The sequence below is a fragment of the Mus caroli genome, unplaced genomic scaffold (assembly GCF_978045245.1).
Source record: "Mus caroli unplaced genomic scaffold, Mus_caroli_1 scaffold_6, whole genome shotgun sequence".
Lineage (NCBI taxonomy): Eukaryota > Metazoa > Chordata > Mammalia > Rodentia > Muridae > Mus > Mus caroli.
In genome coordinates this window covers 143,198,115-143,223,833 of record NW_028227261.1, presented here as the reverse complement: position 1 = coordinate 143,223,833, position 25,719 = coordinate 143,198,115, and the positions used below count along the sequence as shown (strand labels likewise).

Genomic DNA, 25,719 nt, shown 5'->3' with positions numbered 1-25,719 from the left:
GGGTATTGATGGGGATGCCAGGGAGTGAGGGTATTGATGGGGATGCCAGGGAGTGAGGTTATTGATAGGGAGTGACAGGGAGTGAGGTTATTGATAGGGAGTGTGATGGTTTGTATATCCTTGGACCATGGAGTGGCATCATCTGAAGGTGTGGCCTTGTTGGAATAGGTGTGACCTGGTTGGAATGGGTGTGTCACTGTGGGTATGGGTATAAGACCCTCACCCTAGTTGCCTGGATGTCAGTCTTCCACTAGTAGCCTTTGGATGAAGACATAGAACTCTCAGCTCCTCCTGCACCATGCCTGCCTGGATACTGCCATGCTCCCACCTTGATGATAATGGACTGAACCTCTGAATCTGTAAGCCAGCCCCAATTAAATATTGTTTTTTATAAGACTTGCCTTGGTCATGGTGTCTGTTCACAGCAGTAAAACCCTAACTAAGACAGAAGTTGGTACTGGGAGTGGGGTATTGCTGTGATAGGCCTGACCATGTTTTCATTTGAAAGAACTTGGATTTGGGGACTTTGTATTTGGAAAGCAATGGCATGCTTTAAATGGGGCTTAATGGGTCATCCTAGTAGGAATATGGAAGACTTAGTTGCTGGGAGTGATTTGAACTGTGTTGACCTGGCCCCAAAGATTTCAAAGGAGAATTTCAGAATGTGGCGTAAAGACTGGTTTTGTGGTATTTTGGTGAAGAATGTGGCTACTTTTTGCCCTTGTCTAAAAAGTTTGCCTGAGGCTAAGGTGAAGAGACTTGGATTAATTGCATTGACAAAAGAAGTTTCAAAAAAGCCCAGCAGAGACTTTGTTCTCTGGTTAAGTCTTATGAAGAGAAGTTTAAACAAGAATAGCAAGCTTAGAAAGGAAAAATATGAAATATATGGTTCAAGTATTAAAGGAGTACAAGGAAGTGAAATGGAGCAAAAATCTTGTGTTCTAGGAGATTCAAAGATGTTAATGATGCCAGAGCCATGGGATACATGCTGAGGAAAGCTGCTAACAGGGAGTAGAACCAGCCCAGGAGAAATACCGCTTTGACATCAGCCATGGAGATGCAGAGTTTGGCGTTTGCCCAGCTGGTTTCCTACCTTGCTTTGAGGATTACAGTTAATTAAGTTGAATGAATCTCAGAAGAGACCTTGAACTTTGGACTTTTAACATTGTTGCGACTGCTATAGACTATGAGGACTTTGAAAGTTGGACTAAATGCATTTTGCATTATGCTATGTTTAAATATGGCCCCCATAGACTCATGTTTTTGAACAAGTCTATGGGGACCAGGGAGTGGAATGTGATGGTTTGTATATCCTTGGACCATGGAGTGGCATCATCTGAAGGTGTGGCCTTGTTGGAATAGGTGTGACCTGGTTGGAATGGGTGTGTCACTGTGGGTATGGGTATAAGACCCTCACCCTAGTTGCCTGGATGTCAGTCTTCCACTAGTAGCCTTTGGATGAAGACATAGAACTCTCAGCTCCTCCTGCACCATGCCTGCCTGGATACTGCCATGCTCCCACCTTGATGATAATGGACTGAACCTCTGAATCTGTAAGCCAGCCCCAATTAAATATTGTTTTTTATAAGACTTGCCTTGGTCATGGTGTCTGTTCACAGCAGTAAAACCCTAACTAAGACAGGGAGTGACAGGGAGTGAGGGTATTGATGGGGATGACAGGGAGTGAAGGTATTGATAGGGAAGTGCCAGGGAGTGAGGATAATGATAGGGATGCCAGGGAGTGAGGGTATTGATGGAGATGCCAGGGAGTGAGGGTATTGATAGGGAGTGCCAGGGAGTGAAGGTATTGATAGGGATGCCAGGGAGTGAGGGTATTGATAGGGAAGTGCCAGGGAGTGAAGGTATTGATGGGGATGCCAGGGAGTGAAGGTATTGATGGGGATGCCAGGGAGAGAGGGTATTGATAGGGAGTGACAGGGAGTGAGGGTATTGATAGGGAGTGACATGGAGTGAGGGTATTGATAGGGATGCCAGGGAGTGAGGGTATTGATAGGGATGCCAGGGAGTGAGGGTATTGATGGGGATGCCAGGGAGTGAGGGTATTGATAGGGATGCCAGGGAGTGAGGGTATTGATGGGGATGCCAGGGAGTGAGGGTATTGATAGGGATGCCAGGGAGTGAGGGTATTGATAGGGATGCCAGGGAGTGAGGTATTGATGGGGATGCCAGGGAGTGAGAGTATTGATAGGGATTCCAGGGAGTGAGGGTATTGATAGGGATGCCAGGGAGTGAGGGTATTGATAGGGATGCCAGGGAGTGAGCGTATTGATGGGGATGACAGGGAATGAGGGTATTGATGGGGATGCCAGGGAGTGAGGGTATTGATGGAGATGCCAGGGAGTGAGGGTATTGATAGGAAGTGCCAGGGAGTGAAGGTATTGATAGGGTGTGCCAGGGAGTGAGGGTATTGATAGGGATGCCAGGGAGTGAGGGTATTGATAGGGATGCCAGGGAGTGAGGGTATTGATAGGGAGTGACAGGGAGTGAAGGTATTGATAGGGATGCCAGGGAGTGAAGGTATTGATGGGGATGCCAGGGAATGAGGGTATTGATGGGGATGCCAGGGAGTGAGGGTATTGATAGGGATGCCAGGGAATGAGGGTATTGATAGGGATGCCAGGGAGTGAGGGTATTGATAGGGATGCCAGGGAGTGAGGGTATTGATAGGGAGTGCCAGGGAGTGAGGGTATTGATAGGGATGCCAGGGAGTGAGGGTATTGATAGGGATGCCAGGGAATGAGGGTATTGATAGGGAGTGACAGGGAGTGAGGGTATTGATAGGGATGCCAGGGAGTGAGGGTATTGATGGGGATGCCAGGGAGTGAGGGTATTGATAGGGATGCCAGGGAGTGAGGGTATTGATAGGGATGCCAGGGAGTGAGGGTATTGATAGGGATGCCAGGGAGTGAGGGTATTGATGGGGATGCCAGGGAGTGAGGTTATTGATAGGGATGCCAGGGAGTGAGGGTATTGATGGGGATGCCAGGGAGTGAGGGTATTGATAGGGATGCCAGGGAGTGAGGGTATTGATAGGGAGTGCCAGGGAGTGAGGGTATTGATAGGGATGCCAGGGAGTGAGGGTATTGATGGGGATGCCAGGGAGTGAAGGTATTGATGGGGATGCCAGGGAATGAGGGTATTGATAGGGAGTGACAAGGAGTGAGGGTATTGATAGGGATGCCAGGGAGTGAGGGTATTGATGGGGATGCCAGGGAGTGAGGGTATTGATAGGGATGCCAGGGAGTGAGGGTATTGATAGGGATGCCAGGGAGTGAGGGTATTGATAGGGATGCCAGGGAGTGAGCGTATTGATGGGGATGCCAGGGAGTGAGGGTATTGATAGGGATCCCAGGGAGTGAGGGTATTGATAGGGATGCCAGGGAGTGAGGGTATTGATGGGGATGCCAGGGAGTGAGGGTATTGATAGGGAGTGCCAGGGAGTGAAGGTATTGATGGGGATGCCAGGGAGTGAGGGTATTGATAGGGATGCCAGGGAGTGAAGGTATTGAAGGGGATGCCAGGGAGTGAGGGTATTGATAGGGATGCCAGGGAGTGAAGGTATTGATGGGGATGCCAGGGAGTGAGGGTATTGATGGGGATGCCAGGGAGTGAGGGTATTGATAGGGATGCCAGGGAATGAGGGTATTGATAGGGATGCCAGGGAGTGAGGGTATTGATGGGGATGCCAGGGAGTGAGGGTATTGATAGGGATGCCAGGGAGTGAGGGTATTGAAAGGGATGCCAGGGAGTGAAGGTATTGATAGGGATGCCAGGGAGTGAGGGTATTGATAGGGATGCCAGGGAGTGAGGGTATTGATGGGGATGCCAGGGAGTGAGGGTATTGATGGGGATGCCAAGGAGTGAAGGTATTGATGGGGATGCCAGGGAGTGAGGGTATTGATGGGGATGCCAGGGAGTGAGGGTATTGATGGGGATGCCAGGGAGTGAGGGTATTGATGGGAATGCCAGGGAGTGAGGGTATTGATGGGGATGCCAAGGAGTGAAGGTATTGATGGGGATGCCAGGGAGTGAGGGTATTGATGGGGATGCCAGGGAGTGAGGGTATTGATGGGGATGCCAGGGAGTGAAGGTATTGATCTGGATGCCAGGGAGTGAGGGTATTGATAGGAAGTGCCAGGGAGTGAGGGTATTGATGGGGATGCCAGGGAGTGAGGGTATTGATGGGGATGCCAGGGAGTGAAGGTATTGATGGGGATGCCAGGGAGTGAGGGTATTGATGGGGATGCCAAGGAGTGAAGGTATTGATGGGGATGCCAGGGAGTGAGGGTATTGATAGGAAGTGCCAGGGAGTGAGGGTATTGATGGGGATGCCAGGGAGTGAGGGTATTGATGGGGATGCCAGGGAGTGAGAGTATTGATAGGGAAGTGACAGGGAGTGAGGGTATTGATGGGGATGCCAGGGAGTGAGGGTATTGATGGGGATGCCAAGGAGTGAAGGTATTGATGGGGATGCCAGGGAGTGAGGGTATTGATGGGGATGCCAGGGAGTGAGGGTATTGATAGGGAGTGCCAGGGAGTGAGGGTATTGATGGGGATGCCAGGGAGTGAGGGTATTGATAGGGATGCCAGGGAGTGAGGGTATTGATAGGGAGTGACAGGGAGTGAGGGTATTGATAGGGATGCCAGGGAGTGAGGGTATTGATGGGGATGCCAGGGAGTGAAGGTATTGATAGGGAGTGCCAGGGAGTGAAGGTATTGATGGGGATGCCAGGGAGTGAGGGTATTGATGGGGATGCCAGGGAGTGAGGGTATTGATGGGGATGCCAGGGAGTGAGGTTATTGATAGGGAGTGACAGGGAGTGAGGTTATTGATAGGGAGTGACAGGGAGTGAGGGTATTGATGGGGATGACAGGGAGTGAAGGTATTGATAGGGAAGTGCCAGGGAGTGAGGATATTGATAGGGATGCCAGGGAGTGAGGGTATTGATGGGGATGCCAGGGAGTGAAGGTATTGATGGGGATGCCAGGGAATGAGGGTATTGATAGGGAGTGACAGGGAGTGAGGGTATTGATAGGGATGCCAGGGAGTGAGGGTATTGATGGGGATGCCAGGGAGTGAGGGTATTGATAGGGATGCCAGGGAGTGAGGGTATTGATAGGGATGCCAGGGAGTGAGGGTATTGATAGGGATGCCAGGGAGTGAGCGTATTGATGGGGATGCCAGGGAGTGAGGGTATTGATAGGGATGCCAGGGAGTGAGGGTATTGATAGGGATGCCAGGGAGTGAGGGTATTGATGGGGATGCCAGGGAGTGAGGGTATTGATAGGGAGTGCCAGGGAGTGAAGGTATTGATGGGGATGCCAGGGAGTGAGGGTATTGATAGGGATGCCAGGGAGTGAAGGTATTGATGGGGATGCCAGGGAGTGAGGGTATTGATAGGGATGCCAGGGAGTGAAGGTATTGATGGGGATGCCAGGGAGTGAGGGTATTGATGGGGATGCCAGGGAGTGAGGGTATTGATAGGGATGCCAGGGAATGAGGGTATTGATAGGGATGCCAGGGAGTGAGGGTATTGATGGGGATGCCAGGGAGTGAGGGTATTGATAGGGATGCCAGGGAGTGAGGGTATTGATAGGGATGCCAGGGAGTGAAGGTATTGATAGGGATGCCAGGGAGTGAGGGTATTGATAGGGATGCCAGGGAGTGAGGGTATTGATGGGGATGCCAGGGAGTGAGGGTATTGATGGGGATGCCAAGGAGTGAAGGTATTGATGGGGATGCCAGGGAGTGAGGGTATTGATGGGGATGCCAGGGAGTGAGGGTATTGATGGGGATGCCAGGGAGTGAGGGTATTGATGGGAATGCCAGGGAGTGAGGGTATTGATGGGGATGCCAAGGAGTGAAGGTATTGATGGGGATGCCAGGGAGTGAGGGTATTGATGGGGATGCCAGGGAGTGAGGGTATTGATGGGGATGCCAGGGAGTGAAGGTATTGATGGGGATGCCAGGGAGTGAGGGTATTGATAGGAAGTGCCAGGGAGTGAGGGTATTGATGGGGATGCCAGGGAGTGAGGGTATTGATGGGGATGCCAGGGAGTGAAGGTATTGATGGGGATGCCAGGGAGTGAGGGTATTGATGGGGATGCCAAGGAGTGAAGGTATTGATGGGGATGCCAGGGAGTGAGGGTATTGATAGGAAGTGCCAGGGAGTGAGGGTATTGATGGGGATGCCACGGAGTGAGGGTATTGATGGGGATGCCAGGGAGTGAGAGTATTGATAGGGAAGTGACAGGGAGTGAGGGTATTGATGGGGATGCCAGGGAGTGAGGGTATTGATGGGGATGCCAAGGAGTGAAGGTATTGATGGGGATGCCAGGGAGTGAGGGTATTGATGGGGATGCCAGGGAGTGAGGGTATTGATAGGGAGTGCCAGGGAGTGAGGGTATTGATGGGGATGCCAGGGAGTGAGGGTATTGATAGGGATGCCAGGGAGTGAGGGTATTGATAGGGAGTGACAGGGAGTGAGGGTATTGATAGGGATGCCAGGGAGTGAGGGTATTGATGGGGATGCCAGGGAGTGAAGGTATTGATAGGGAGTGCCAGAAGTGAAGGTATTGATGGGGATGCCAGGGAGTGAGGGTATTGATGGGGATGCCAGGGAGTGAGGGTATTGATGGGGATGCCAGGGAGTGAGGTTATTGATAGGGAGTGACAGGGAGTGAGGTTATTGATAGGGAGTGACAGGGAGTGAGGGTATTGATGGGGATGACAGGGAGTGAAGGTATTGATAGGGAAGTGCCAGGGAGTGAGGATATTGATAGGGATGCCAGGGAGTGAGGGTATTGATGGAGATGCCAGGGAGTGAGGGTATTGATAGGGAGTGCCAGGGAGTGAAGGTATTGATAGGGATGCCAGGGAGTGAGGGTTTTGATAGGGATGCCAGGGAGTGAGGGTATTGATAGGGAAGTGCCAGGGAGTGAAGGTATTGATGGGGATGCCAGGGAGTGAGGGTATTGATAGGGATGCCAGGGAGTGAAGGTATTGATGGGGATGCCAGGGAGTGAGGGTATTGATAGGGATGCCAGGGAGTGAGGGTATTGATAGGGATGCCAGGGAGTGAGGGTATTGATAGGGAGTGACAGGGAGTGTGGGTATTGATAGGGATGCCAGGGAGTGAGGGTATTGATGGGGATGCCAGGGAGTGAGGGTATTGATGGGGATGCCAGGGAGTGAGGTTATTGATAGGGAGTGACAGGGAGTGAGGTTATTGATAGGGAGTGACAGGGAGTGAGGGTATTGATGGGGATGACAGGGAGTGAAGGTATTGATAGGGAAGTGCCAGGGAGTGAGGATAATGATAGGGATGCCAGGGAGTGAGGGTATTGATGGAGATGCCAGGGAGTGAGGGTATTGATAGGGAGTGCCAGGGAGTGAAGGTATTGATAGGGATGCCAGGGAGTGAGGGTATTGATAGGGAAGTGCCAGGGAGTGAAGGTATTGATGGGGATGCCAGGGAGTGAAGGTATTGATGGGGATGCCAGGGAGAGAGGGTATTGATAGGGAGTGACAGGGAGTGAGGGTATTGATAGGGAGTGACATGGAGTGAGGGTATTGATAGGGATGCCAGGGAGTGAGGGTATTGATAGGGATGCCAGGGAGTGAGGGTATTGATGGGGATGCCAGGGAGTGAGGGTATTGATAGGGATGCCAGGGAGTGAGGGTATTGATGGGGATGCCAGGGAGTGAGGGTATTGATAGGGATGCCAGGGAGTGAGGGTATTGATAGGGATGCCAGGGAGTGAGGTATTGATGGGGATGCCAGGGAGTGAGGGTATTGATAGGGATTCCAGGGAGTGAGGGTATTGATAGGGATGCCAGGGAGTGAGGGTATTGATAGGGATGCCAGGGAGTGAGCGTATTGATGGGGATGACAGGGAATGAGGGTATTGATGGGGATGCCAGGGAGTGAGGGTATTGATGGAGATGCCAGGGAGTGAGGGTATTGATAGGAAGTGCCAGGGAGTGAAGGTATTGATAGGGTGTGCCAGGGAGTGAGGGTATTAATAGGGATGCCAGGGAGTGAGGGTATTGATAGGGATGCCAGGGAGTGAGGGTATTGATAGGGAGTGACAGGGAGTGAAGGTATTGATAGGGATGCCAGGGAGTGAAGGTATTGATGGGGATGCCAGGGAATGAGGGTATTGATGGGGATGCCAGGGAGTGAGGGTATTGATAGGGATGCCAGGGAGTGAGGGTATTGATAGGGATGCCAGGGAGTGAGGGTATTGATAGGGAGTGCCAGGGAGTGAGGGTATTGATAGGGATGCCAGGGAGTGAGGGTATTGATAGGGATGCCAGGGAGTGAGCATATTGATGGGGATGACAGGGAATGAGGGTATTGATGGGGATGCCAGGGAGTGAGGGTATTGATGGAGATGCCAGGGAGTGAGGGTATTGATGGAGATGCCAGGGAGTGAGGGTATTGATAGGAAGTGCCAGGGAGTGAAGGTATTGATAGGGTGTGCCAGGGAGTGAGGGTATTGATAGGGATGCCAGGGAGTGAGGGTATTGATAGGGATGCCAGGGAGTGAGGGTATTGATAGGGAGTGACAGGGAGTGAAGGTATTGATAGGGATGCCAGGGAGTGAAGGTATTGATGGGGATGCCAGGGAATGAGGGTATTGATGGGGATGCCAGGGAGTGAGGGTATTGATAGGGATGCCAGGGAGTGAGGGTATTGATAGGGATGCCAGGGAGTGAGGGTATTGATAGGGAGTGCCAGGGAGTGAGGGTATTGATAGGGATGCCAGGGAGTGAAGGTATTGATGGGGATGCCAGGGAATGAGGGTATTGATGGGGATGCCAGGGAGTGAGGGTATTGATAGGGATGCCAGGGAATGAGGGTATTGATAGGGATGCCAGGGAGTGAGGGTATTGATAGGGATGCCAGGGAGTGAGGGTATTGATAGGGAGTGCCAGGGAGTGAGGGTATTGATAGGGATGCCAGGGAGTGAGGGTATTGATAGGGATGCCAGGGAATGAGGGTATTGATAGGGAGTGACAGGGAGTGAGGGTATTGATAGGGATGCCAGGGAGTGAGGGTATTGATGGGGATGCCAGGGAGTGAGGGTATTGATAGGGATGCCAGGGAGTGAGGGTATTGATAGGGATGCCAGGGAGTGAGGGTATTGATAGGGATGCCAGGGAGTGAGGGTATTGATAGGGATGCCAGGGAGTGAGGGTATTGATGGGGATGCCAGGGAGTGAGGTTATTGATAGGGATGCCAGGGAGTGAGGGTATTGATGGGGATGCCAGGGAGTGAGGGTATTGATAGGGATGCCAGGGAGTGAGGGTATTGATAGGGAGTGCCAGGGAGTGAGGGTATTGATAGGGATGCCAGGGAGTGAGGGTATTGATGGGGATGCCAGGGAGTGAAGGTATTGATGGGGATGCCAGGGAATGAGGGTATTTATAGGGAGTGACAGGGAGTGAGGGTATTGATAGGGATGCCAGGGAGTGAGGGTATTGATGGGGATGCCAGGGAGTGAGGGTATTGATAGGGATGCCAGGGAGTGAGGGTATTGATAGGGATGCCAGGGAGTGAGGGTATTGATAGGGATGCCAGGGAGTGAGGGTATTGATGGGGATGCCAGGGAGTGAGGGTATTGATAGGGATGCCAGGGAGTGAGGGTATTGATAGGGATGCCAGGGAGTGAGGGTATTGATGGGGATGCCAGGGAGTGAGGGTATTGATAGGGAGTGCCAGGGAGTGAAGGTATTGATGGGGATGCCAGGGAGTGAGGGTATTGATAGGGATGCCAGGGAGTGAAGGTATTGATGGGGATGCCAGGGAGTGAGGGTATTGATAGGGATGCCAGGGAGTGAAGGTATTGATGGGGATGCCAGGGAGTGAGGGTATTGATGGGGATGCCAGGGAGTGAGGGTATTGATAGGGATGCCAGGGAATGAGGGTATTGATGGAGATGCCAGGGAGTGAGGGTATTGATAGGGATGCCAGGGAGTGAAGGTATTGATGGGGATGCCAGGGAGTGAGGGTATTGATAGGAAGTGCCAGGGAGTGAAGGTATTGATAGGGATGCCAGGGAGTGAGGGTATTGATAGGGATGCCAGGGAGTGAGGGTATTGATAGGGAGTGACAGGGAGTGAAGGTATTGATAGGGATGCCAGGGAGTGAAGGTATTGATGGGGATGCCAGGGAATGAGGGTATTGATGGGGATGCCAGGGAGTGAGGGTATTGATAGGGATGCCAGGGAGTGAGGGTATTGATAGGGATGCCAGGGAGTGAGGGTATTGATAGGGAGTGCCAGGGAGTGAGGGTATTGATAGGGATGCCAGGGAGTGAAGGTATTGATGGGGATGCCAGGGAATGAGGGTATTGATGGGGATGCCAGGGAGTGAGGGTATTGATAGGGATGCCAGGGAATGAGGGTATTGATAGGGATGCCAGGGAGTGAGGGTATTGATAGGGATGCCAGGGAGTGAGGGTATTGATAGGGAGTGCCAGGGAGTGAGGGTATTGATAGGGATGCCAGGGAGTGAGGGTATTGATAGGGATGCCAGGGAATGAGGGTATTGATAGGGAGTGACAGGGAGTGAGGGTATTGATAGGGATGCCAGGGAGTGAGGGTATTGATGGGGATGCCAGGGAGTGAGGGTATTGATAGGGATGCCAGGGAGTGAGGGTATTGATAGGGATGCCAGGGAGTGAGGGTATTGATAGGGATGCCAGGGAGTGAGGGTATTGATAGGGATGCCAGGGAGTGAGGGTATTGATGGGGATGCCAGGGAGTGAGGTTATTGATAGGGATGCCAGGGAGTGAGGGTATTGATGGGGATGCCAGGGAGTGAGGGTATTGATAGGGATGCCAGGGAGTGAGGGTATTGATGGGGATGCCAGGGAGTGAAGGTATTGATGGGGATGCCAGGGAATGAGGGTATTTATAGGGAGTGACAGGGAGTGAGGGTATTGATAGGGATGCCAGGGAGTGAGGGTATTGATGGGGATGCCAGGGAGTGAGGGTATTGATAGGGATGCCAGGGAGTGAGGGTATTGATAGGGATGCCAGGGAGTGAGGGTATTGATAGGGATGCCAGGGAGTGAGGGTATTGATGGGGATGCCAGGGAGTGAGGGTATTGATAGGGATGCCAGGGAGTGAGGGTATTGATAGGGATGCCAGGGAGTGAGGGTATTGATGGGGATGCCAGGGAGTGAGGGTATTGATAGGGAGTGCCAGGGAGTGAAGGTATTGATGGGGATGCCAGGGAGTGAGGGTATTGATAGGGATGCCAGGGAGTGAAGGTATTGATGGGGATGCCAGGGAGTGAGGGTATTGATAGGGATGCCAGGGAGTGAAGGTATTGATGGGGATGCCAGGGAGTGAGGGTATTGATGGGGATGCCAGGGAGTGAGGGTATTGATAGGGATGCCAGGGAATGAGGGTATTGATAGGGATGCCAGGGAGTGAGGGTATTGATGGGGATGCCAGGGAGTGAGGGTATTGATAGGGATGCCAGGGAGTGAGGGTATTGATAGGGATGCCAGGGAGTGAAGGTATTGATAGGGATGCCAGGGAGTGAGGGTATTGATAGGGATGCCAGGGAGTGAGGGTATTGATGGGGATGCCAGGGAGTGAGGGTATTGATAGGGATGCCAGGGAGTGAGGGTATTGATAGGGATGCCAGGGAGTGAGGGTTTTGATAGGGATGCCAGGGAGTGAGGGTATTGATAGGGAAGTGCCAGGGAGTGAAGGTATTGATGGGGATGCCAGGGAGTGAGGGTATTGATGGGGATGCCAGGGAGTGAGGGTATTGATAGGGATGCCAGGGAGTGAGGGTATTGATAGGGATGCCAGGGAGTGAAGGTATTGATAGGGATGCCAGGGAGTGAGGGTATTGATAGGGATGCCAGGGAGTGAGGGTATTGATAGGGATGCCAGGGAGTGAGGGTATTGATAGGGATGCCAGGGAGTGAGGGTATTGATGGGGATGCCAGGGAGTGAAGGTATTGATAGGGGATGCCAGGGAGTGAAGGTATTGATGGGGATGCCAGGGAATGAGGGTATTGATGGGGATGCCAGGGAGTGAGGGTATTGATGGAGATGCCAGGGAGTGAGGGTATTGATGGGGATGCCAGGGAGTGAGGGTATTGATGGAGATGCCAGGGAGTGAGGGTATTGATAGGGATGCCAGGGAGTGAAGGTATTGATGGGGATGCCAGGGAGTGAGGGTATTGATAGGAAGTGCCAGGGAGTGAAGGTATTGATAGGGTGTGCCAGGGAGTGAGGGTATTGATAGGGATGCCAGGGAGTGAAGGTATTGATAGGGGATGCCAGGGAGTGAAGGTATTGATGGGGATGCCAGGGAATGAGGGTATTGATGGGGATGCCAGGGAGTGAGGGTATTGATGGAGATGCCAGGGAGTGAGGGTATTGATGGGGATGCCAGGGAGTGAGGGTATTGATGGAGATTCCAGGGAGTGAGGGTATTGATAGGGATGCCAGGGAGTGAAGGTATTGATGGGGATGCCAGGGAGTGAGGGTATTGATAGGAAGTGCCAGGGAGTGAAGGTATTGATAGGGTGTGCCAGGGAGTGAGGGTATTGATAGGGATGCCAGGGAGTGAGGGTATTGATAGGGATGCCAGGGAGTGAGGGTATTGATGGAGATGCCAGGGAGTGAGGGTATTGATAGGGATGTGCCAGGGCTTTGGAAAGGCCCATTAACTGTGCAGGGAGCATGGTACTGCTTGGAAAGTTGTAATTGTGACTTACAAACTGTTTCCTTCACAGTTGGCTTGGAAGTAAATCCCCTGTAAGTTTTGCTCCTTACTTATTAAAACAGTAAATGTGAACGAATATTAACTCATATTTCAACAGGGTAAAGAATTTAGCTCAAGTCGTGAGGAAAATGAAGAAAGGAATCTATGCCAAGGCTTGCTGTCTGTGTTCCCTGCTGGCTACAACCCTCTGCAGTTCTCTGAGAAAGATTCAGGAAAACTACAGGTGTTAGTCAAGCTCCTGGCAGTGATCCATGAACTTCGTCCCACTGAAAAGTAAGCCAGTGAGAGTGTAGCCATTCTGCTCTGTCTGTCACTGCACCCTACCTCCACAGTCTCTCCAGGGACTTAGGTTCTTAGCTTTACTTTCTCCAAAGAATCAATTTTTGCAAGTCCCCTAGTCACATGGAGGTGAGACCTGGGCTTCTGTGTACTGATACTGTACAGTCTTTGCTTCTGAGGAGCCTCAGGGAGATTTTAAGGTGTTTGGGCTGGTGAGATTGCTCTGCGGTGCAGTACATACTGCTTTCCAGAGGACCTGAGTTGGGTTTCCAGAACCCGTACGGGGTAGCTGCCTGCAACTCTCCCTGCAGGGGAATCTGACATCCTCTTCTGGCCCCTGTGGGGACCTGTACGCAACATGCGTGTATGTACACACACACACACACACACACACACACACACACGATTAACACTGAAAAGGCTGTGAGGTGTGAACACCCTGTGTTGATTGCTGCTGGAGCCCATTCTGTGTCGATTTCTTTTCCTGCTGCTCTTTTAAGGCAACCAGCCCCTGCCTTACTTTTCTCCTTTTACTTTTGCATATAAACATTCCCTTGTTTATTTGATAGAGTTTGATTTTTTTTTTTTTTTTGTATTTTGTTTATTGTGCTCTTTTTTAGGGTGACATCAGAGATGAGGGAGGCAAAGGTCTTTGTTCTAGCATCGTAACACTGGAAGTTTAGATAAGGACTTCAGAGGAGGAGGGAGGAGTCCCTGTGGTTAGTTGGTCAGTGCTGCCACTGCTGCATTGTCTGTGACATCAGTGTTACTGTTGTCCTTCACATAGAAAACAACCCAGGCTGCTGCTTTAAAACAATGTAATGACGTGACGTTTTGTTTTTGGTTGACAGAGTGATCTTGGTATCCAACTACAGACAAACCTTGAATGTTCTAGAAGAAGTATGTAAGCGTCATGGATATGCTTGTGCAAGGCTTGATGGCCAAACACCAGTCTCTCAAAGGCAGCAAATTGTTGATGGTTTCAATAGTAAATACTCTACTGATTTTATTTTTTTATTAAGTTCAAAAGCTGGTGGTGTGGGACTTAATCTCATTGGAGGATCTCACTTAATTCTCTATGATATCGACTGGAACCCAGCTACTGATATCCAGGTAGGACTATTTATTATGAACGTCCAGAAACACAGCTGTGATGATGTGTTAATAGTTGTGTTGGGCTCTGGTTTTGTACCCAGCGCTCTGCCGCGTGCTTTCCACTCACCGTCTGTTTAATCTTCACAGCATCTCCCGTATGGATGTTAGTAGCCTATGTTTTCTACATGTGGAGAGATTTGTTCTCCTTCCAGTGTGAGAATTCAAACCCAAGCTTCAGGTCACACTGTACAGCTAACTTGCAGGGTGTTCGGGACCACTGGGGATGACAGTTGTGGAGCTATGATTGATTCGTGTAGGTTGCAGTAAGACTACAACATTAATTTCGTTAGGAAACTGTGGAGAAGACCAGGGTTTTTCAGACTATTAAGTTTTTTGAGGTTTTAGCAGATAGATTTCTACTTCAGTTGGCATTTCATTAAGGGATCCTGAGACAGCCATGGAGTTTGTGACTTACCAGGCCTCCGAGAACGGAGGAAAGCAGCTGTACTCACTCAGTGTTTTACACGGACACTAAAATCAGCAAAGGCATAAGGCAGGGATCAGGAGGGACTAGGCACGAACTCCACCCCCTCTCCCCTCAGAGCTTTATAAACAGTAGTTGATTCTCAGCACCAGTGAGGGACAGTGCCAGCTAGAGGACGTCACCCAAGGTTTGATGTCCAGAGCTTCTGCTGGCAGCTGGTTCTGTAACATAAGTGCCTCCATGACAGCCTGATGAGTCCTTCGATCGATTGTCTTCCCTCCAGAGGTCAGAGTCACACCACATGAAGCTGGGTGTGATGGTCAGCCTGAGGGGAGATGAAGGATGATTGTAGACACACAACTGCACTGAGTGCAGGCGGGCGGACACAAAGACCTACGTTTCAGTAGGAGAGAGGGTTGGGAAAGGGAGTAACCCTACCTCAGGATCCACCGCTGCCTGGGGCAGAGCAGACAGACAGGCCTTTAATGATTCTTAGGTGGTTTTGGGAGTGGCACTCTTTAAAATTTTTATCTCACAAGTTGGGGGATTTTCCTCTGTGAGCTTTAGATCAGTGGATTAGTTTGTGTGGTAGAAATTGATGGCCAAGAGTGCTGGCGTTATTCTGTGCCTGGTGGGGTTTTCCATTTTGGTAAGGTAGGGATAAGAGAAAGCTGCACGCACACATTGTCAGTAAGAGGGGGAGGTAGTAACAGGCTTCACGGATTAAGGGCATTGGAGGCAGCTGTTCTGGGAGGGTGGGCAAGGTATAAATACCAACCCTGTGCTGCCCAGTATCACTTTAATCCTTAAACTAGAGGGAGCCTACAGTGATTGCAGACACTGGAAGGGATTTTCAAGGGTGAACTATTGGCTGCTGGGACCTTGCATGCCCAGGCTGTGCTTGCTTCTTCGAATCTTGGCTGTCTAAATTTGCCTTCATGTTTTATCAAGATACCCATCTCACTGTTGCATGGCACTGCTGCGCTCCTTCACATGCCTCTATGAGTGCACCCATCTCACTGTTGCGTGGCACTGCTGCGCTCCTTCACATGCCTCTATGAGTGCACCCATCTCACTGTTGCGTGGCACTGCTGCGCTCCCTCACATGCCTCTATGAGTGCACCCATCTCACTGTTGCGTGGCACTGCTGCGCTCCTTCACACGCCTCTATGAGTGCTAGTCTCCCTATCTGAACCCAGGGCAAGGATGTAAAGAGGGCACATTGTGTGTGTGTGTACGCCACTGTGTGCCATGGCATGTCTGTGGAGGTCAGAGGGCCTCCTGTAGGAGCTGGCTCTCTTACAGCGTAGGTTCTAGGCCTCAGACTGGCCTGCCAGGCTGCTGCTCTTACCTCTCAGCATCTTCCCAATGGTACAGTATATTCCTGCAGATTGCTGATGTGGCAAGGGCCATTGTTTTCTATTGTATTCATAATTCTTCTTTTGTCTAGGCCATGTCTAGAGTATGGAGAGATGGTCAGAAGCATCCTGTACATATTTACAGACTCCTGACTACAGGTAAAAAAACCTTCACCTGACAAAAATGTAGCTCCTTAAAATTGTTTGGTTGTTAGTTTGTGCTTCAACATCTGGAATGTATTCTTTTATCAGAGAATAAGTAATAAACATATTTTACCCAACACAAATAATAGACACAGAAGAAAATCTAATGGGTGTTTTCTCCCCAGGTACAATAGAGGAAAAGATCTATCAAAGGCAGATCAGTAAGCAAGGCCTTTCCGGGGCAGTGGTAGACCTAACCAGATCATCGGAACATATCCAGTTTTCAGTGGAAGAGCTTAAGAACTTGTTCACACTACATGAAAATTCACATTGTATCACTCATGACCTGCTTGACTGTGAGTGCACAGGGGATAAAGGTCACACCGGTGAGTTGTCTGCTGATCCTATTACCACAGTACACTCAACTTGTCTCTGAAAACATTCAAAGAGTGTCTTAGTCAGGGTTTCTATTCCTGCACAAACACCATGACCAAGAAGCAAGTTGGGGAGAAAAGGGTTTATTCGGATTACACTTCCATACTGCTGTTCATCACCAAAGGAAGTCAGGACTGGAACTCAAGCAGGTCAGAAAGCAGGAGCTGATGCAGAGACCATGGAGGGATGTTCTTTACTGGCTTGCTTCCCCTGGCTTGCTCAGCCTGCTCTCTTATAGAACCAAGACTACCAGCCCAGAGATGGTCCCACCCACAAGGGGCCTTTCCCCCTTGATCACTAATTGAGAAAATGCCTTACAGTTGGATCTCATGGAGGCATTTCCTCAACTGAAGCTCCTTTCTCTGTGATAACTCCAGCTGTGTCAAGTTGACACAAAAATAGCCAGTACAAAGAGTAACGTAAAAATGTCTGCCATTTGCATGTGTTAGTTCTCTTTGTTCCTCGGGTTGCAGGGCAAGCACTAGGTATACAGTAGAGAAAATATTCCATAGAACCTTAGCTCAGTTTAGTTTCTTATTTCTAAATCTGTTGTAGAGAAATTAACTATGTAGGCAAATCTCTCAAAGCCTGATAGAATGACTTCAGAGTAAGAAAGATGTAAAGTTTTATTGGAATTTCATAAAAATCCTATACTTAGCAGAATTATGTATTGTTGTTTAAAGCATGTAAGATTTATTCATAATGGGGCAAGCCTTTGAGGGTGCTTAGAATAATCAACTGTGCTGCTCAGTACTTGGACACGAGTGTTGTTTAGGCAAGCCTGAGAATATCTGTCTTTAAAGTTAGACCCTATTCACGGGGAGCTAGGGGACAACAGGAAGTGAGTAAGCCGTGTCCAGGATGGGAGGTCACTTAGTAGATGATGTTGGGGGCTGGAGGGATGACTCTGCAGTTGACAGTGCTTGCTGCACGAATGAGGACTGGACTTTGGATCCTAGCACCATGTAATAGACTGGGCATGAGTCTGTGTACATGGCACATAAAGTGCAAATGCACTGCCCCTCACGTGCACGTGTATTCACCCGGCACACAGACACTTAACAGAAATTATAAAATACATCTTTGTGATGCTTAAGTTATTCTTTTTCAACTTCTTAAAGGGAGGAGTTTGAAATTGTATATGATGTAAGTACAGTACTTATATATTAAATTCTCAAAACAAAACATGTATAAACATATTAAATTGATGTACATGTACATACATATACACATTAAATCATATACACATACCCATACATTATACAATTTTTGTGGTTTTAGAGATTGAATCTAGAGCTCTGAACATGCTAAATGAATGAATACTGTACAAGCCCAACCCATAGCTAATGTTTTCTATAGCATATAATCTAGTTTATATAAATTTACAGATTCTAAAATTTTATTGCACATACTAGAATTAATAGATATGATTATGCATAATCATAATTATATTTCAGTTATATTGATATACTTTTATTTATTAGGGTGGATTTTATTTTATTGTTTAGTTTTTGAGACAGGGTCTTACTATGTAGCTCTGGCTGGTCTGGAACATGTATGTAGACAGGCAAGCCTTCATCTCATAGGTAGTGACCTTACTGTCTTAGGAGTAGATTTCAAACTTCAGATAAATATGTTCATTTTTCTCTTTATGGACATTTGGTCTTACTATGCTTTATTTTGTAAAACTTTTCCTCTTTTTTTTTTTTAACCTTTTTTTTTTTTTTTTTTTTTTTTTGGTTTTTCGAGACAGGGTTTCTCTGTATAGCCCTGGCTGTCCTGGAACTCACTTTGTAGACCAGGCTGGCCTCGAACTCAGAAATCCGCCTGCCTCTGCCTCCCGAGTGCTGGGATTAAAGGCGTGCGCCACCACGCCCGGCTAACCTTTTTTTTTAAGTCAAGTTCTTGTTAGGTACCCTGAGATAGCTTCAAACTCCCTTTGTAGCCCAGGCTGGACTTGAACTCAGAGATGCTCTTGCCTCTGCTGAGATTAAAGGCCTGCACCACCACCTCCCAGAATGACTTAATGATTTTCAAACTTATTTTCTAAAATGTTTTTTAACCATTTAAATTTTCTTTTATGTAGAATTTCATAAATTTGATATTCTTATTCATTTTTAAACATTTCATATTTTCTATTATTATTTATTCTTTACTCATGGTTTATTTAAAAATATTCAGTCCTAAACGCATATACACAAGCAATACTAAGTAAATTCAGCCTGTTTGCATGTGTGTGGGTAGCAATGGTTATTATAAAAGAGGCCACACGTTTCAAAGTGAGTGGAATGGGAGAGTAGTGGGAGGTATGCACGCTATGTAAAAATGTTAAATTTGCTCAAAGATTTTTGGAATATCAATATGCAGAGCCTCCGGAGTGAGTTCCTAACCCACTCTGCCATGTTATCTTATATTGTATGGATATATAATCATTTATTTACCCACCACGCTACCATGTGTAATTAGTTATATTTTTACTTATACACCTTTTTCATGCAGTTAAGTATATATTTGTCAGATAACTTATTAGTGTTACAGAGAGGCTCACAAGTGTTTGTAATTCCAGCTGCAGAGTTGGTGATTGCTCTGGCCTCCTTGGGCACCTGCATTCACATTGCACACACCCACATTCAGACACATAAACCACATAATTAGAAAATAACAACAAATCTTTAAAGAAATCTTACCTAACTCGATGACTCATTTCATAGGGAGCCAGTTCAGAGTCTGTTGGTGTGTTCCTTGCAGAGACTAATAAATTTGATTGATGGAGTTCTGACCGAGATATTTGTGTTTGCAACACAGAAAAAAAATAAACATAGAACTTGTCTATTTATTGGTGCTGGAGATCGGAGCAGAGACCTTAGGCACACAAGACAAGGGCTCAGTCCCACAGTGACTCCATCCCAGCTCTGTCCCACAGGCCTTACCTAATGGATTGTGCACTTGCAAACGTTTCTTTGAGAGATTATTTGTCTGGTGTGTATCTTTCTTACTAGACCTTAAAGCTGTTGGATTCAGAGGCCTGAAGGCTTATTGAGTACCCAGTCAGCAGCCTATCACAATTTGTAAAAAGGATGACTGGTTGATGGGTTAGTCTGAACTGTGGAGATCAGATGTGGCACACGATTCTGTATGTAGCAGGGTATCTGCTTCCCAAAGAGCCTCACTGTTTAACTCATTGCAGAGGATGCGTCAGAAGGCCCCGTCGCCTCCCGGCAGTGTCAGCTCGGCCCTCAGAAGTCTGACTCCTCGAGACCTCTGTCCATGTCACAGCTGAAGCAGTGGAAACATTTTTCTGGAGACCATTTAAATCTTCCAGATCCATTTCTCGAAAGAATACGGGAAAATGTGTCGTTCTTTTTCCAGAATATAACCAACCAAGCTCCTGCCGTCTAATGAAGGGCTGTGTCCTTACATTCCCTTGCTCCCCTTAAAGATTAATACAGGAGTAAAATGTAATTTTGAAAATGAACAAAATTATGTAAATGATAGTGAACTCTGTTTCACACTATGCTTATTTAAATACAGCAAAAGCTGAGTTGTTTGCTTTCCTGTGTGTACCCTTAAGTGTTGAAATGCACCGTGTGCCGCCCTGCATCAGCTCACGCTCCGCCAGCGTCCATGTGTCAGCAGCTTAACTTGCAGTTCCCTGATCACTAAGGCTGCTGCGCACTTCCCTGAGTGTTCATTGGTTGTTTCTTCTTTTGAGAGCTGTCTGGGTCATTTATTGGCCTGCTTACTGATGGGATGATTTAGGGGCCTTTTCGCTGTTTAATTTCTGTGGTTCTTTATGGGTCCTGGATATGACTCTCCTGATGGAGTTGCAGAGATCTCATCCTGCAGGCTGGCTGTCTCTTCACTCTGGCGATGGCTTCCTGGGCTGTACTCAGGGCTTCATCCTTGTGTTGCTTTTAAAGCTGGGAGATTAAGGAAGGGGCAGCAGGGCGTGAGTGGGCGTGGGCGGCTGAGCTGGTGAACGCAAGCACACACTTGGGAGCTGCTGCTTCCTGTCATCTTGTGGGCACTCACATTGTTTCCTGTTACGAAAGGCCCGGCCTGTGCCTGTGTCTTGCAGGGTCTGTGTTTTCCTCTAGCAGTTTACACAGTTGCAGCCGTGATTTTGAATAGTTTTGTGCCGAGTGAGAAAGATGGAGACTGTAAGTGCAGCAAGTCTGAAGGGGAAGGCTTCCCTACACAAGTTCTGCTCCAGCTGCCTGCAGGTTCCCCAGCAAAGGCGGTGCAGCTCAGCCCTGGGAGAAGGCTCCGGGAGCCCAGGAATACAGCAAAGTCACAGCACGCGGCAAACTTCACACTTACTGGGAGTGAAAAACCCAATTGTTTGAGGAGGGAGGCTGCCTATGTTTGGGAACTAGGCAGAAGACAGTTTATATAGGATTTCTTGGGGGCGGGGCGGGGCGGGGGCCTTTCAAGTGCAAAGCTTGTGCTTTTTATTTTTACTATGTGGGGTGGGGGCAGGGTCTGGCAGTTTGTGTTCTGTGGGTGGAACCTGGTGGCTGGAGGACCTCAGGAAGGGGCCTGCCACCAATGTGCCTTGAGGGGCTTCTGTCTGCTTCACTTGTTTTGTGCCAGGACTGTGATTTTATTGTTGTTGTGACTGTGGTTGTTATATTGTGGTAAGGATAGCCTGTGTTTTTTGAGGCCTTTTGTGCTTCTAGATATACTTTAGGATTCTTTTTCCTAGTTCTGTGAAACACACTATTGGGATTTTAATGAGATTGCATTCAGTCTGCAGATTGCTTTTGGTAATTCTACAGTCCCATAGTGGTGTCTTTCCATCTTACAGTAAGGATCTCAATTGTTTTTCAGTGACTTAAAGTTCCATTCTAGAAATTAGTGCTGGGTAGTTTTGTTGTTGTTTTAAGCTCTTACGAATGGGACAGTCCCCCTGTAAGTGTTCCTGCTCCGATGGAAAGGTGTCCTGCGACTTGGAAGCCCAGGAACCACTCGGCTCCTCAGCGGAGGTGTTGCAGCTCCTAGGGGAGGGGATCCCCAGCTGAACAGAGGAGCTGAGGAGCCTCAGCCTGCTCCATGTCCTCTTCTCTTCACTGCTTCTTGGCTTCTTCTGACGAGAAGGTCACACCAGGTAATAAATCTCATAAAAGAGATTTATTGGGAGGGCCCAGGGTGTGGGGGGATGAATCCAGGGTTGGCTGTCTCTGCTCCCCAGAGGGAACAGAGACAAATTGAATACAGGACAGAGCTTTTTCAGGGTAGAGATTTCTGGAGTGAGGAGTGGTGGGTTTCCATGCTCGGGAATTGGTGACTTTTTTCACCCCCTTTTCTCTTCATCAGACCCATGGGTTAAGATGGGAAGACCTCCCAGGCTGCAAGGGGCTCTGGTCACTGCACCATTGCATCTGGGGAGAGGGGGACCAACCACTTCAGAAGAAGGCTAGAGAGGAGGTTCTGCCAGCATGAGCAGCTCCTGAGGAGAGGAAAGGAGGTGGCTGCTGCTTTGACAGGTGCCACAGCTCTGACAGGGATAGCCGTTTGATAGCTCCTATAGGTGGTACCTTATGGTGGCTGCAGGCTGGAGTGGGAAAGAGGTACTGTGGCTTTGACAGCTCCTGCGATGGCTACTCAGGGACTACACTCCCCTTGATTTTCTTTCTCTCTCTCTTTCTCTCTTTCTTTCTTTCTTTCTTTCTTTCTTTCTTTCTTTCTTTCTTTCTTTCTCTCTTTCTCTCTCTCTCTCTCTCTCTCTCCCTCCCTCCCTCCCTCCCTCCCTCCCTCCCTCCCTCCCTCCCTTCCTTCCTTCCTTCCTTCCTTCCTTCCTTCCTTCCTTCCTTCCTTCCTTCTTTCCTTTCTCTCTCTCTCTCTCTCTTTTCTTTTTTTCTTTTTCCTTTTCCTTTTCCTTTTCCTTTTCCTTTTCCTTTTCCTTTTCCTTTTTCTTTTTTGGATTTTCCAGACAGGGTTTCTCTGTGTAGCCCTGGCTGTCCTGGAACTCACTTTGTAGACCAGGCTGGTCTTCAACTTAGAAATCCACCTGCCTCTGCCTCCCAAGTGCTCGGAGGATTAAAGATTCTTTCTTTCTTGATGAGTTCATTAATCTAGAACTTAATGCTGTTTTTTCCATGTGATTTTTTTTTTTTTGACAGTATCTCATGTCCAGGCTGGCCTCAAACTTGCTGTGTTGTTTGAACTGATGACTTTGAATATCTAATCCTTTTTCCTCCATCTCCCAAGTATTGGACTTACAGGAGTACATTACTAACCGAGTTTATACTGTGCTAGGGATAGAACCCCGGGCTTTGTACATGCTGTGGAAATAGGCTACCAACTAAGTTAAATTCCTTAGCCTCTGAATGCTGATTTTGCTACTTTGTTGAAAATGTTTATCTGATGTAAGAGCTTTCTTTTTTTCTCTCCTTCCTTCCTTTTTTCCTTCCTTCCTTCCTTCCTTCCTTCCTTCCTTCCTTCCTTCCTTCCTTCCTTCCAAAATTTATTTGTCTTATGTATGTGAGTACACTGTACAGATGGTTGTGAGCCTTCATGTGGTTGTTGGGAATTGAATTTTAGGACCTCTGCTCGCTCCGGTAAACCCCGCTCTCTCAGTCCCTGCTCACTCTGGTCCAAAGATTTATTTATTATTATACATAAGTACACTGTAGCTGTCTTTAGATGCACCAGAAGAGGGCGTCAGATCTCATTATGGGTGGTTGTGAACCACCATGTTTTTGCTGGATCTTCGGAAGAGCAGTCACTGCTCTTACCCGCTGAGCCATCTTGCCAGCCCAAGAGTTTTCTTTTTAAAATACTTTTTTTTTTTTTTTTTTTTTTGGAGCTAAGAGGATGGTTCAGTACATAATGTTTACTAATATCTTTTAAGCTATAATTCTGTCCATCTCTGCCCAATCTAAACTCTTACCCTAAGGATACAGTCTTTCGTATCCAAGAAGAGGCTGAGCTTCACGAGAAAACCCATGTGTAAAAGCCTACATGATGTGGGAGCGCAGGGCCTGTGGAGCGTGGAGATGCTAAGCTCTCTGGGACTCAAAAGACTTGGGACTTTAATAGGCCAAGGACTGGGGGGGGGGGTTAGACTCACTTCTAGATAATTTTTGTTAACCCCTGAGTTACATCTATAAAACATTCTCTTTTTCTATTCTCCAAGTCTTTGACTCTGCTATGGGGCAGTAACACATTTTTCTCTTAACTGACAACTTGCTTTGCCCTTCTTCCCACCAGGTTGAGCTCCTTGAAGACAGAGACTTCATTTTGTTCATGCCTGGTTCTATCTCAGGACCGTCTGTGAGCCAAGCCACATAGCAGCTGCCTTGAGCTTGACTGCAGTGCACTTCCTCTCTTCTTTAATGATCTGTTGGGTTCTTTCTCACAGATTTCATTTTAAAGTACTAGACTGATATCTGAGCACAGAGCCATGTCTTACACTATTTAAAAAAAAAAAAAAAGGCCCAGAGGGAACTTCGAGATGTTTCAGAGGTCAAGGCACTTGCTACACAAGCCTGGGACCCACTTGTAGGTGGTAGGAAAGAACTGACTCCCCACGCATGCCTACACACAGCTGAGGGATTTCCTTGAGTCACAGAAGAGACTTTGGACTTTTTTTTGTTTTTGGTTTTTTTTTGGTTTTTCGAGACAGGGTTTCTCTGTGTAGCCCTGGCTGTCCTGGCACTCACTTTGTAGACCAGGCTGGCCTCGAACTCAGAAATCCGCCTGCCTCTGCCTCCCGAGTGCTGGGATTAAAGGCGTGCGCCACCACACCCGGCGAGACTTTGGACTTTTAAACAGTGTTGAGACTGAAAGACATGGGGACTTCTGACTTTGGATTACATGCATTTTATATTATGATGTGGCATGTACCTCGCTATTTAAGATTGCAGTCTACCATGTCTGGATAGCTCCTCTGAGCTTGGTTCAAAATGGGGGACTCCTTTTTCTTAGCAAGGCTTCCTTTTCTCTGCCTGATCTGGGGAGCCTCACCCCCAGTCTTCTTTCTACCTGAGGAATGTCACATAGTCCTTAGCAAACCTACAAGTTTAGCTTCTTTTTTCTTGATAAGAACCTGCCCAACAAGTACCTGGGACTCCTGGAATGCCTCTCCATACAAATAAGGCATTCACAGTACTTTACACGCCAGCCACTGATCCACACTCACCCTGAAAACTCCTTCTCACTTTTTAAGGTACGTATATAGCCTTTGTTCACCCCGAGTAAAGTGCATGCAAACTGTTTCACTGAAGGCTGTCTAAGAGAGCTGTTTCATTGAGTATTGTCTAAAAGAGCTGTAAAACTAAAATCCTCAGAGAGACCCCCACCCTCACCCAGCACTCATTCCCAGCTGGACCTGGATCCTGCTGACTCCACATGTTCTGGACTCCCCTTCATCCTTCCAGCTCAGTGTGCATTGGTGCCTGGACACCCACCCTGAGGACAAAATAGTGGACGAGGAACCACGGCTGATCCCCAACACACATACCACAGCCATGACCCTGTGGGGACCATGGGGTAGAATGTGGTGGTGTAACTGAAATGATCCCTGTAGGCCCAGGCATTTGAACACTTGGTCCCCAGTTGGTGACACTGGGGATACGGGGAGCCAGAGGGCTCAATGAAAGCACAAAGGGATCTTTAGTTCTGTGTTTTTGTCCAGGGATAACTTGGCAAGGCCAGTCTAGGGCTGCAGCCAGTTCCTTGAAGGAGATGTCTTACAGTTTCTAGTGCTGTGAAGAGACTCCATGACCACAGCACAGCAGCTCTTATAGAGGAGAACATTTAATTGTGGCTAGCTTATATATAGTTTCAGAGGTGTTTGTCCATTATTGTCATGGCGGGAAGCATGACAGCATATAGGTAAACAGGTGTTAGAGAAGGAGCTGAGAGTTCAACATCTGGATCCCAAAGCAGCAGGAAGTGACAGCCACACTGGCCAGGTTAGAGCTTCCGAGACCTCAGAGCCCACCCCTTAGTGACCCTAGTGACCCCCAACAAAGCCACACTTACTCCAACAAGGCTACAAACCTAGTAGTGCCATTCTCTTTGGCCTTTGGGGACCATGTTTATTCAAACCTTAAGTATCAAGTGTGGTTTCTGGGGGTCTGACTCTTTCCCCTGGTTTGTGGTTTTCAGTCCTTCAGCAGCTGTGTCTTCTTTAC

The 25,719-nt window shown here is 48.4% G+C and overlaps 1 protein-coding gene and 1 long non-coding RNA gene across 2 annotated transcripts in view; both read left to right on the top strand.

Moving 5' to 3' along the window:
* The window catches only part of Rad54b (RAD54 homolog B), an 83,780-nt gene extending 63,707 nt beyond the window's left edge, over positions 1 to 20,073 (top strand). Inside the window, exons 11-15 of the mRNA XM_021159883.2 lie at positions 12,882 to 13,057; positions 13,915 to 14,176; positions 16,093 to 16,159; positions 16,330 to 16,530; positions 19,767 to 20,073. Coding sequence (XP_021015542.1) covers positions 12,882 to 13,057; positions 13,915 to 14,176; positions 16,093 to 16,159; positions 16,330 to 16,530; positions 19,767 to 19,978 — 918 coding nt within the window. The 3' untranslated portion in view covers positions 19,979 to 20,073. The remainder of the gene's footprint in view (positions 1 to 12,881; positions 13,058 to 13,914; positions 14,177 to 16,092; positions 16,160 to 16,329; positions 16,531 to 19,766) is intronic.
* A 1,898-nt stretch (positions 20,074 to 21,971) lies between these two features.
* Positions 21,972 to 23,875, top strand: LOC147004427 (uncharacterized). Its single transcript, XR_015047263.1, has 3 exons — positions 21,972 to 22,006; positions 22,047 to 22,065; positions 23,792 to 23,875. It is a non-coding gene; the product is annotated as an uncharacterized LOC147004427 (long non-coding RNA).
* The last annotated feature ends 1,844 nt before the right edge of the window (positions 23,876 to 25,719 follow it).